The sequence below is a fragment of the Leopardus geoffroyi genome, chromosome B1, assembly GCF_018350155.1.
Source record: "Leopardus geoffroyi isolate Oge1 chromosome B1, O.geoffroyi_Oge1_pat1.0, whole genome shotgun sequence".
NCBI lineage: Eukaryota > Metazoa > Chordata > Mammalia > Carnivora > Felidae > Leopardus > Leopardus geoffroyi.
Window position 1 is genome coordinate 76,145,396 of NC_059327.1, and position 12,583 is coordinate 76,157,978.

General features: G+C 39.7%; 1 protein-coding gene, 1 long non-coding RNA gene and 2 other non-coding genes across 4 annotated transcripts; 1 reads left to right on the top strand and 3 right to left on the bottom strand.

Moving 5' to 3' along the window:
- Nucleotides 1–4,089: 4,089 nt before the first annotated feature.
- On the bottom strand, nucleotides 4,090–8,423 carry RPS3A (ribosomal protein S3A). The gene is made up of 6 exons (XM_045465886.1): nucleotides 8,293–8,423; nucleotides 7,372–7,475; nucleotides 6,808–6,995; nucleotides 5,117–5,325; nucleotides 4,431–4,540; nucleotides 4,090–4,262 (listed from the first exon to the last, which is right to left on the bottom strand). The coding sequence occupies exons 1-6, from the start codon at nucleotides 8,352–8,354 to the stop codon at nucleotides 4,141–4,143; spliced, it is 795 nt and encodes a 264-aa protein (XP_045321842.1). The 5' UTR covers nucleotides 8,355–8,423; the 3' UTR covers nucleotides 4,090–4,140.
- Nucleotides 4,747–4,820, bottom strand: LOC123596620. Its single transcript, XR_006711777.1, has one exon. It is a non-coding gene; the product is annotated as a small nucleolar RNA SNORD73 (small nucleolar RNA).
- LOC123596619 lies at nucleotides 6,049–6,121 on the bottom strand. The gene has a single exon (XR_006711776.1). It is a non-coding gene; the product is annotated as a small nucleolar RNA SNORD73 (small nucleolar RNA).
- On the top strand, nucleotides 8,420–11,344 carry LOC123591510. Its single transcript, XR_006709387.1, has 2 exons — nucleotides 8,420–8,657; nucleotides 9,730–11,344. It is a non-coding gene; the product is annotated as an uncharacterized LOC123591510 (long non-coding RNA).
- The last annotated feature ends 1,239 nt before the right edge of the window (nucleotides 11,345–12,583 follow it).

Sequence of the window (12,583 nt, forward strand, 5' to 3'; positions counted from 1 at the left end):
TTTTCTTTAGCAATCTTTATGCCAGAGGAAAATGTAGTAGTATATTTAAGATGCTCAAAGAGTCAAGGATGTTATATTATTCTTGGTTGTTTTTTGTTTTTTGTTTTGTATTTTTAATGTTTTTATTTTTTAAAGAGAGAGAGACACAGAATCCGAAGGGTATTATATCCCATAAAAGTGACTTTCAGGTATAAAGCACCCTGACAAATTGTACTAAACATGCAAGAACTCAGAAAGTACTGCCATGAGAACTTAGGAAGTGACCAGAGAACAAGTATCAAACAAAGTAACTATACAGCTATCAACCTAAGGACTGGAAGTGGGTATCAATGACATAGTTGTAGCAATGAGACTACATAAGGCCTAAGAGGGAGAATAGAAGTAATGGCCATGTGCTCAAACAATGTTAACAGCACAACCATAAAAATTCAGTGGGCCGTATGTCAAATTTTTTTTTTTAAACTTCTCAGTGATTATACTGGTAGTGGTGAGACTACTGTGCATGCAATGTGGGATAAATAATGATGGCATATTCTATTGTACCATTGTGATACTGAGAATCTCCATGCCTTTTCTAGCTTTTAGAGGGCATTTGCTTCCCTTGGCCCATGGTCCTCTTCATCAAAGCTAGTAATATTGGGCAGAATCTTCACATGGCATTATCCCAATCTCTTCTAATTTTTCCACATTTAAGAACCTGTGTGGGGCACCTGGGTGGCTCATTTGGCTAAGCATCCTGACTTCAGCTCAGTCATGATCTCGTGGCTGTGAGTCGTTTAACCAACTGAGCCACCCCCAGTGCCCCTTCAGTAACCTGTTTTTGAAGACTGCTGTATCCCTGGTTTTAACAGTTTTTGTTTTCCTATGAAAGACCAAAGTAAAATTGTTCCAATTAGAATCAAGTAGAGAAAAGCAAAGTGTGAATACTTAAAATCTATGTATTAAATGTATAAGGTACTTATGGGGCACCTGGGTGGCTCAATCGGTTGAGCATCTGACTTGATTTCAGCTCAGATAGTGATCCCAGGGTAGTGGGATCAAGCCCCAAGTCTCCACACTGAGCATGGAGCCCGCTTCGGATTCTCTCTCTCCCCCTCCCCCTGTCCTCCCCCACAATCTAAAATAGTAATAAAAAATACAAGATACTTAAATGGGAAACAGAATTATCCTTTACAGTTTTTTACTGGATGGATGTTATCCATCTTCAAGTTGGCCTAGAAGATAACTTGATTAAACCCACCATCAAACAGTCCAAACCATTTAAAATTCAATCACAAGGGTACCTGGGTGGCTCAGCCGGTTAAGCGTCCAACTTCATCTCAGGTCATGATCTCACAGTTCATGAGTTCAAGCCCCACGTTGGGCTCTATGCTGTTCACACAGAGCCAGCTTTGGATCCTCTGTCCCCCTCTCAAAAATCAACATTCTTAGAAAATTCAACCATACATTATTTTTGGAACCATTTTCAAATGAACCCTTCTAAGAACTATGCCAAGCCCTATTCAGAGATGTAGCAGATTGGAGCTTAACTGTTGACTTATCATTAAATGATGTCCAGCAAGACAAAAAATACCATTTATCTCAATTCCTGGACCCTACCCTCAATATCCACTCTTTTGACCTAACTGTCCACCTTGGAAAGGAAGCCCCTGTCATTTGAGATCCAAATGTTTAACTAATGTAATGTTTTTTACTGAAAACATTTGCTTCTTCACTATGGGATATTAATAGGGAATATCATTCATTCCTTTATTCAACAAGTATTGAACTTCTAGGCACTGGAGGTTTAGCAGTGAACAAGACACGCCCTCCCCCCAAACAAGCAGTCTTCCTGGAATATTCTAGTAGACCTAAGTAAAAGGGAAACAGTATACCTAATTCATCCAGGAATAGTGAGGACAGTCTAGCTAGAAGAGTTAGAGACATTGTAGTAAGAGGTCAGAGGCAAGATCACATGGGCCTTGAGTCATCTAAATTCCACAAGAGGGGGACCTCAGGAGACTAGGTAGTTAACAATCCAGGTAGTAATGGTGGCTTGCTTAAAAGAGATTGTAATGGAGATGGGGTAAGAAATGGGGAAATTCTCTATTTTGAATAAACTGAATGATCAAGGATGACCAGAGGATTTTGGCCTTCAATATAGGAGTGTTTTGGTTACACTGTGATCTGGAATACCATCTTTTACTTTTTTTTTTATGTTTATTTTTGAGAGAGAGGGAGTGGGGGAAAGGCAGAGAGCAAGGGAGACACAGAATCTGAAGCAGGCTCCAGGCTCTCAGCTGTCAGCACAGAGCCTGATGCTGGGCTTGAACTCACAAACCTCAAGATCATGACCTGAGTTGAAGTCAAGCCTAACTGAGCTGCCCAGGCACCCCTGAAATAACCATTTTAGACATATCCAATGTGAAAGGCCTATTTTACATCCAAAGATATCAAGTAAGCAGTTGATAGACAAAACCTGCAATTCAAAGAAAGGGGTAGGCTAGAAATAAACTGGAAGTCAGTTTGAGATACTGAATACTAGGGAGAGTATGGCTAAATGTCCAAGGACCAAGCCTTAGACCTCCTCTAAAGTCTGAGATGAACTAGTAAGAGTAGCCACTGACATAGGAAATCTGAGGTGAGATTCTGGAAGAAAATCAACTGTCAAATGTCACTAAAAGCAAATAAAATGTGGGTCATGAATGGACCATTTGGACTTAAAGTCCCTGGTAATCTTGACAGCAACAGCTTTTGGGGGTGTCCAATTGCATTATTCACAAGCAAAATTAGAGGGGGACACCTGGGTGGCTGTTGGTTAAGCACCCGGACTCTTGATTCCAGCACAGGTCATGATCTCTTGGTTCCTGGGATTGAGCCCTGTGTCATGCCCTGCACTGAAAGCCTTGGGATTCTCTCCCTCTCCCCCACTCATACACGCACACTCTCATTTTTTAAAAAATAAAGTAGCGTTACAAAGAATGGTTAAACATCAAACTGCTTATTACCCCCAAAAATATATAATGGTTAAGTTCTTTGAGCTTTGCTATAAGGGGTTTGAGTAGGGTGTTATCTGGAAGGGCAAACTTCAGTATGTATGCTGATGGAAGGGATTGGTTAAACAAACATTGAGAAACATGAAAACAGCTACAGCTATGAGCTTGATTAGACAAGAAGGCAAAAACCTGTTCATATATACATAGATGGTAGGGTGGAAGTAACGGGAATTTGTGAAGTTCTCTTCTCACCCAGTTTAAACGTTCTTCAGGATTTTAAGGTCTTGAGCTGATCAAGAATGAAAAAAGTTGGGAGGTGAAAAGGACTAGAACAGAATGGGTAAATGACTAGAGTAAATACTGGATAGTGGACAGCATCAAATGCCCACTTATTCACAGGTGATCAATAACCAATTTCTCTAGTCAAATTCAACTTCATAGTAAAGGTGAACAGTGTGCCATTTTACTATTGGGAAATGAGCACTTGCATAAAAAAAAAAACTAAACAAAATTAATAGGCTCTTCTCATTGCTCAGTGTAGCAGAGTGGTTCTCCAAGTGTGGTCCCCAGCCATCACCTGAAAACTTGTTTAAAATACAAGTTTTCAGGGACACCTGGGTGGCTCAACTGGTAGAGTGCCCAAGTGGACTTTAGCTCGGGTCATGATCCCAGGGTCCTGGGATCAAGCACCACCATCAGGCTCTGGGCTGAGCATGGTGCCTGCTTGGGATTCTCTCTCTGCCCCTCTCCCCTGCTTGCATGTATGCTCTAAAATAAAAGAAAACATTTAGAAAAAGCAAGTTTTCAGGTCTCATCCTACAACTACTGAATAAGAAATTCTGGGGGCAGGGCCCTACCATATTTTAACAAGCCTTTTAGATGGTTCAAGAACCATTTAAAAACACAGGCCATACAGAAAAAAGATTTCATTAACCATCCATAGCACTACCATCCAGATCACTACAGGTTGAAATAGATGACTACCCTTTCACAGCTATTTAGTAACTAAGAGCAATAGATAAAATCCATGAACGTTTCAGAAGAGTTCACATCACTATCAGTTCAAAACATCTGATTCACCAAGTGTATATTACTCAAAAATAATGATCAGAAATTAAACATCACAAATAAGATTTTTTATTTGTCACCATTAAATGTCTGAATTTTAAACAGATTCTTGGACTGGTGGCTCATATCCATCAGCTCGCTCAACTTTAGCACCGGTCTCATCCCCAGTAGCTTTTCCAGAACTGCTACCTTCACCATGAAGCTCCATGAGCTTTCCCACTAAAAGAAAGAAAGAAAATGTTATAGCATACCACTGTCTTAAAACAATGGTCCTCAAAACTATATAACCACAATGGGGGGGGGGGGGGAGCCATCATCTGGCCTCAAAAAACAAGACACCAATGTACTCTGTTCACACAATTTCTTTCTTTACGAACTTTCACTTACATTCAAACTTGGGCTTCTTCAGCATTTTTACTTTTCTAACGAAGACATCATGAAGTGGATAAATAGACTGACAAGCCTTCTCTATGTCTTTTCCGATGCTGTCTGGAATCCTGCAAAACAGTAATGACAGAAAAGAATAAACCTATACATTATTATACCCACCTAATTTAATCCACTTAAATCCTCTTGGAAGAGTCTATTATTGCCCCTTTACAGGTGGACGTTAAATGATCCAAATTATACAGCTATTTAAATGCAAAGTTAGTATTTGAGCCTTCTGCTTTTTTTGTTCCACCCTCTTAGCCAACTGCATGGGAACATCAGAAAAATGTTTTAACAGTTTTATCAGTGAACATCATCTGGGACCGAAACATTTTGTCATCATCTATTCCCATACATCATTGACTGAAAAGTTTTATCTATTCAGTTTATTTTCTAATTAAGGCAACGGCATTTCTTTTGCTTCAAGTCTCACCATCTGCCATGAGACTGCTTGATCCATAAGGATGAAGAAACCAAATCACATTTACTTAGCACTTACATTTCAATTCAAGGGATTTAGCTAGACAGTTTCACAGACAGGATTAAAACACAGGTTTGACTCTACCTAGTCTCATATGCTTTCCTTCATCTGAGGGATAACCAGAGATTCAGGGTTATGTTGTATAACGAAAAGAAACACTTACAATTTATTGACAACTTCTTTCAAGTCATTTGTCTGCACCTCTCGGGTCATGATTTCCATCATCTTTTTCCGAATTTGGCGGACCTGTTGGTGCTGAGCATAAGAGGTCTTCCGAATCTGATTGTTGCGTTTTTTAGTAAAACCGACACAAAAGAGACGAAGCAAATACCCATCGGTAGTTTTGACATCAACGTGAGCTTCAATCATGGTCTAGAGAAAAAAAGATATTGTACCAAGTTCAATTTAAAGCCCTCAATTTCTAATATAAAAAAACTAGAGGATCAAGTACTTATTTTATAATATGAAGTATGACATAAACTACATGCCTAATTTACAGAATTAACTTCCCTGAAGTAAACTTACCAACAACAGTTACTCCAATGTTACTATCCTTCGTATCTAATTAAATACCAAGTCCTCTCAACTCTCCTTCTCATCCCCATGTAACACTTTTATCCCCATCTCAACAGCACCCAGCACTCCCATACCTTTTATGTATGCATGCCAGCCTTTTAACAGCCTACCCTTCCCACCCATCAGCCCTTCCCTCCCAGTGGAACAACTCTGCAAGATGAGAAAATAGGTTCGAAGACACTCTACAATATGGACATCTACACTTACTCCTCCTTTTTAAAAAAATGTGTTTGAATAGGTTAAATATTGCTATTAACACTAAATATCTGTATTTTTAAATGTCCTTCCTGTCCCAAACTAGAGCCATGCTGAGGATTAGATATTGAATTTCACAACTAAAATGTAATTAAAAATCTGTTAACTATTCATATCACTCCACAAAGTTAAAAAACGAAAACTACCTTAGGTAGCAACAAAAATTGAATTACCTCCTTGCAATTTGTAAATTAGTTTAATAATACACTTCTAGCACAAATACCTTAAAATATCTCCAGAAATTCAACCATAAAATCCTCGGGGAATGTCAGAAATAAATCTAACAGTATAATCAGTATGTATCATTTGGGACCAAAACATTTTGTCATCATTCATTCCCATAAACAAAATATCCCAAAACTGAATGGTTAGCCAGACACATCTGAACCAACATAGTTATTTCCTGTAATAACAATACTGACCAGATGGTTTGTGTCAAGCTCTTTGCTTAAGCATGTTTACATGGCTTTTATTTCACCTTAACTCCAAGAAGTGATACTCTTACCTGCATTTTACATAAAGACATCAAGGTTTGGCAAAGCTTTAAGTTGCTCGCCAAAGAAAACACAGCTGGGAAATGGAGCAAAGACTCCAACCTCACACCAGAGGCTCTGCCACTCTTATCATGCTACATTACAAGAGAAACAAATGCACCAATGAACCTTTTCACTATAAAATTCACTAGATTTTGAGTTTCAAAGATATGCCAAAGACAGACAAAATTGAAAACCTGCACCTAGACATACCCCAACCAACAATCCACGCAGCAGAAAAACTAACTCTGATAACCCAGTACTAAACCTTGAGAATAAATCTTGAACTCCATTTAAACAAGAAGATGATGGCTTGCTCACAGCTTTGCTCAAATTCAGGAGTGCCACTTCCAGAGTCAGAACTCAGTAAAGACAAGAAAACATCAAGAATTTAAAATGAAACTTACTTCAATTTCATGGTCATTATAACATCACATCCTTGGCCACGCATACCACAGCACCAAGCACTCTGAGGAATTTTTGTTCTCACCTGCCATTTTTTGACCATGGAGCACATTTTGTCCCGGGTAAGATCCATGCCATGGAAATTAGTCAGGCAGTTTTTGCCCTGAACGTCTTCAGTAATTAGCTTGAATTTCCTAAATGCAACTTCATCATTCTGCAAATCAGCCAGGCTTACTTCAAACACACGACCCTTAAGGCCATCAGATGCGATTTCTATAAAACAAAAATTGTCATATCATTAACGTTAGGAACCACATAAAGTCAAGCCAACGAAGAAATGTTCATGCATAAAATTGAACTGAGAAATCAGAAAATTTATGGTACGTTACAAAAACCCTAACTTTTGTTAACCAAATCCATTTGAACACCAATGACCTGACTATGCTCATTAGAAGCTCAAACTACCCAGGCACGTTTTCTTAATGATTCTAAAAGCACCACCTTTCTTCTACAAGTGTCGCACCAAACACAAGCACCAACAGTGGCCAAAGCTGCAACCAAGAACTGACATTTCCTTAAGTTCTCCCACCACAGGACCACCAGCAGACCTTAAGTAAAGAAAAATACAAAACAAGCATAAAATACTCACTGGTTCCTTGAGTTCTCGTGACTAGTGTTTTTCCAATATTTCTTATATTAAACATTGCTGGTGCTTTTACATCATACCAATCTTTCTTTGAAAATGGATCAACCCTGTAATTTAAAAAACATTTACATTAAGTCTTACCGTAAATCACGTTAATTTTTACTAAGTTTTTATTTTTAAGCCGATTCCTCATTCTAAGGATTGTAAAAGGCTAATAACTAGCACGTAAGCAACTGGAATATGTAAGACTCTAGTTCTCCGTGAGGTGAGGGGCGCACATACAAACCTATCTCTTCCCCCACGATGTCTGCTTCATTGTACACACACCGGACACCTTGAAAAAGCTATGCCGTAAACATACACACTCCCCACCATCGGTCTTTCCACCACATAAGCAGCACTGCTTCAGAATAACATGCAGGTCTCTTGAACCACTGCCTTTGAATAACATGCATGTCTCCTGAACTTCACTGGTACATGAAAACTCCTACTGGTAACTCAGAATCTTCAGGGACTCACGCGAGCTCTTAGGAACTCCAAGGTCCCACCTGCCCCAAAGAGAGGAAGGGGCGCGCGGTGCTGGGCAAACAAGAATGACTTCCTCAACTCATATAAGTAGCATCGCTTTCCCGTGGAATTTACAAAGCCAGGGAGCACGCAATACCGAACACGCCAGTCCCGAGTAGCGACGCCAATTTGGCTCACAGGAGTGCGCACAAGACCACCAAGGCTAGAGGAAAGGAACCTGCCCGCGGCGACACAGAAAACCCAGATCCACCAGGCCACCGTTCGAAGGTTCCCAACCGGGCACGGCGCGCAATCCAACTGGCATCCTCGCCATCCGGCACACGCCGCCATCCAGAACCCGCCCGCCGACACCAGAAGAACGCCAAAAAGCTGGGGGCCAAAACAGAAGCCACTTACACTTTCTTCTTGGCTCCCTTTTTGCCGCCTTTCGTAAGGCGCTTGTTCTTGCCTACCGCCATGGCGCTGCTCAGGGAGCCAAAAGGGCGGAAGTGTAACTCGCGCGAGAACTTAGGCGTACGGGGCTAGGCGTGCCATCTACGTGACCTTCGATATTGCGTTTTTCCGGCCCCTAGAGTATCGCGACAACAGAAAGAGGAACTCCTCAGATTGCAGCTGCGACAGCGTCCTCTAGTGTATGGAGACTGCACAGCACGAGCGGCGTGCACTGCCCTCTGGGTTCTGCGCTGGGGAGGCGCGGGCGCTGGCGGCTTGAGGTGCACCGTGGGGGGTGCCGGTGGTTTCCGTGGCTCTGGAGCCCGGAAGTAAGTGGAAGGAAACAGCCTCTCCGTATTGTTAAAAGCGAACTTACCAGTTCACCTGGTTTTTTTGGAGGGTATGGGACTTGGAATCAGCAGATCCAGTTTCAAATGCTAGTTTCAATATTTAGCCTGGTGACTTGTCTACCTTCAGTTTCCTCGTATTTAAAAGGACATAGTAATGTAGTCTGCCTCACAAGATTGTAAGTAGGGTTAAATAAGTATAACTTTGGAGCTATGATAGGAAAAGATAGGATTCAGTAAGCAGAACGGAAGAGGAAGAGGCTAAGACTTGACAGTCCCCGGGTGAGGAAAAAGACATTTTAAAACATTTCTTCCAGCAATGTACGACCTTGAGAAAACTCCCTCAGGAGTAAAGTTCCTCTTGAGAATGTAGCAGCAGACACCACCCACTCCCCCTCAGGTATCCCTCAGGAATTTGACAAAAGACCTGACTAAAACTGCGTAGTAGACCTTAAAACCAAGGTGTGGCCATAGACCACCCCTGGCTTAATGGAAAAGAACCAATCAAAAAGGAATGACTAGGTATTCAGATTTATCAGGCCAATAAGGGTAGCGAACCTGAGAAGAGACGAGGGGTAAGGAAAGGGGGCCAGGATCAAAACCCTATAGAACAAAGGCCCTTGCCTGTAGTCACGGGCATTCTCTTTGAAATGCCCGTCTTAAACTTTTGCCTGCTGCTCATTTTATTTTGTGTCCACCTCTTCGAGGCGATGAGACCATGAATCCCAGGTATTGAGGTTAAAAATCCTGCAACGTAGGTGCTAGTAATGTTACGCATGTTGATATGGGGTGCTGGTTGGTGGGGAATGTCATTGGAGAACATCAAGTTGCACACGTATACTTTTCTATAGGTTTATTATACATAGATAAGAGGTTACTATGATTGTTTCCCTGAGGAAGTATGGTTCCTAGTGTCCCCAGATATTTTAAGTTTTCAAGAAAAGCTGGAAATTGACAAAATTTTCCATTTTTGCAACTGATGCAAAAAACAAAACACAACACCTTTTTTTTTTTTTTTTTTTTTTTTTTTTTTTTTTTTTTTTTTTAATTATAGGGGTTTAGCAAAATACATCCTGGTTAGATGTGGCCCGAAAGCTTCAAGTGTGCAGCCCCCTGGAAGCCTGGCCCATACAAGCTTGGTACTCAGCCAGAGGTATGTTGACATCTCTTAAGGTACCCTCTTACAAAAACTGCTATGACCTTGGGGTACCTGGACGGCTCAGTCTGTTGAGCATCAGACTCTTGATATCTGCTCAGGTCATGATCTCACAGTCATGGGATGGAACCCCTCATCCATGCTTGGGATTCTCTCTCTCCCTCTTTCTCTGCCCCTCCGCTGCTTGCATTCTCTCTCAAAATAAATAAATAAACATTTTAAAAAAATTCTCTCCCTCTGCCCCTTCTCTACTTTCTCTCTAAAAAATAGAAGTAAAAAGAATTTATAAAGTTCCCTAGACTAAACAGCTCTCTCCTCCATTCATTCCTTTTCCCTCAGCAGCAAGCAAATACTTGTGCCTTTTCAAAACAGCTCAGCTTCACTTCTTTCAGTAAGAGATTGAATTCCCAAACAAACAGGCTTTCCTTCAGCCCTGCTCCCAGAAGACGTAGCACTACCTAACTTCTCAGAATTCTGGATTAAATGTGCTCCTTTTTCACTGTACGCAGGGCGCACACAGTGCAGTTACTTGTGCACGGTTACTTCTGTTACTTATGCCCCCTTCTCCTAGCACATCCTAGGCCCTCAGAATATTTGTTGGATACTCAAATAAGGGGTTGATGACATCAGTGGTGTTCCCAGTCTTTTGGACTCTGTGGATCAATCCAGATTCTCAAAATAATTTTGGAACCAGAACTGCAATTTTAAATTTTCACCAAGCTGTTAAAGACAAAAGACAACTGCCATTTACTATCAGCATCACTTCATTTTAAATTATTTTGACCTGCAAAATAAAAATAAGATACCCTCTAAAAAGTCAATTCTTTTAAATCAGTCAACTTTATGAAAACATGCTTAGAACTTACTTTTCTTGTCTCACTGCAGACTAGTGAAAACTAGTGATCAGTGAAAATCAATGAGTCCTTTTAAATATACTACTAAGTCTAATAAACTCTTTATTAATTCTATACTTTCTAGTAAATTTGACTAAGTTTACTTCATAGTTGGCAGTTCACTAGTTTAAAACCTTCCCAGTGGAAAAAGTTATAGACCCGCAGGCTACCTACTCCAGAATAAAAACCAAACTTGTCTTCTTCCTGGTCTGATTCCTCTTCCTGCCCAAGGGTAAAAAGCCACAGGGGAGGTGTTAATGAAGTCAGTTGCATCTAGTTTCTTCTAGTAACACCAGCACCTAAGGGATTTGTCAGAGGTACGTATTTGAATCCTCAACTATGCTTTGTAATAAAAGCTTTTTTTAAAAAAACGATGTTCCTTGACATTGTTACATTAAATGGTACAATTATCGGTTTTAATTTAATTATGTTGAATAAAAGACAGCACAGGACGTGTGAAATCAGGTTATTGGGTCTAAACCATCTGAGAATTTCAAAATTCAGATAAAATGGAACAGAAAGATGTCAGAAGACATCAAATCTAGTAAAGTGTCAAATTGTTTCATTAATTTTCTTTTCATCTGTGACTGAACTATTAAATTGATCTAATGATTTTTAAATTTTGATTACTGTCTTTTATTTCTAAAAGGTTAATTTAGTTCTTTTTCAATTTACGTCACTTTGTAGCTTCTTATTCTTTGCAGGCATCTTCAACGTAGATTTAAATCCAGTAAGTGTAAGTGTTTTCAGTCACCATATGATAATCCAGTATCTGAAGTCTATCGGTCTGTTTCTATTGTCTTTTTCTGCTGGCTCTCTGCATAGAGTGTAGTTCCCTTGAGTTTCTAGTTGTCTTTGTGTACTGGTCATTGCATTTGAAAACTAATATTTGTGGGAATAATTTGAGGCCTATGATGAAGATACCCTCTTTCAGAAAGGATATGCATATCCTTCTTCCAGAGTCCTCCAGGCATTTAAACCAGCTTTTTTGACTTAAGGCTTCCTGGGCAACCCAGGAGGTAAAAACCCAGCTGTCATTCCTTGTAGATGTCCTACTAGATTCAGCTCTTAATGGTTTAGCTCTTTGAGGTCACAGTATGTTGAGTGGAGAATCTCCTATTAGACTTCACACATTCTGTGGACCCTGGGATTGGATTTATGTCTCTGTTACCCAGGGTGGCTGTCCAAGTAAATGTTTCAGTTTCCTGGAACTGAGAAATATGTTTAGCTTATTTGTTTATCTTGTTTATTTCTTCCCCCCCCCCCGTTTGAACAAGTAATTCCCTATTAAAAAGAATAGCATTTTAATAGAGTTTTGGTTTGCGAGCTTGGGGAATAGTGGGTCATTTATTTAAAATGGTTAGAAATTTCTTCCATAGATGAAGAAATTTGAGGAAATCTTTCTTTGTTATCCTAAATTTTAAAAGTCTCCATTCTGTTCATCTTGATAAAATAAATGCAAATTTGTTTCTTTTTACTGATGACATTATCTTAAATGCTTAAATATTACTAAATCCTAACCAGATTGCAGTGAAACTGGTGCTCTCTCGTTCATACTTGTTGGTATTTTACAATTATAAGCCATTTGAAAAGTCATTTGTCAATGTGATTCAAAAGCCCTCAGTGTCCTGGAAATATATCATAAGGAAATAATTCAAAACTGGGAAAAACCTATATGTGTAAAGATTTTATTCAGAGTCTTAATCATAAAATTAGATGATTAGAAATAACCTAAATGCTTTAAAATAAGAAAATAGTTATGTAAATTATGATACATCCATTTGCTATATTGTTATGCAGCCATTATAAATCATAAGTATGAACATCGTTTAGACAAGTGGAAAATGCTTATGATCAAG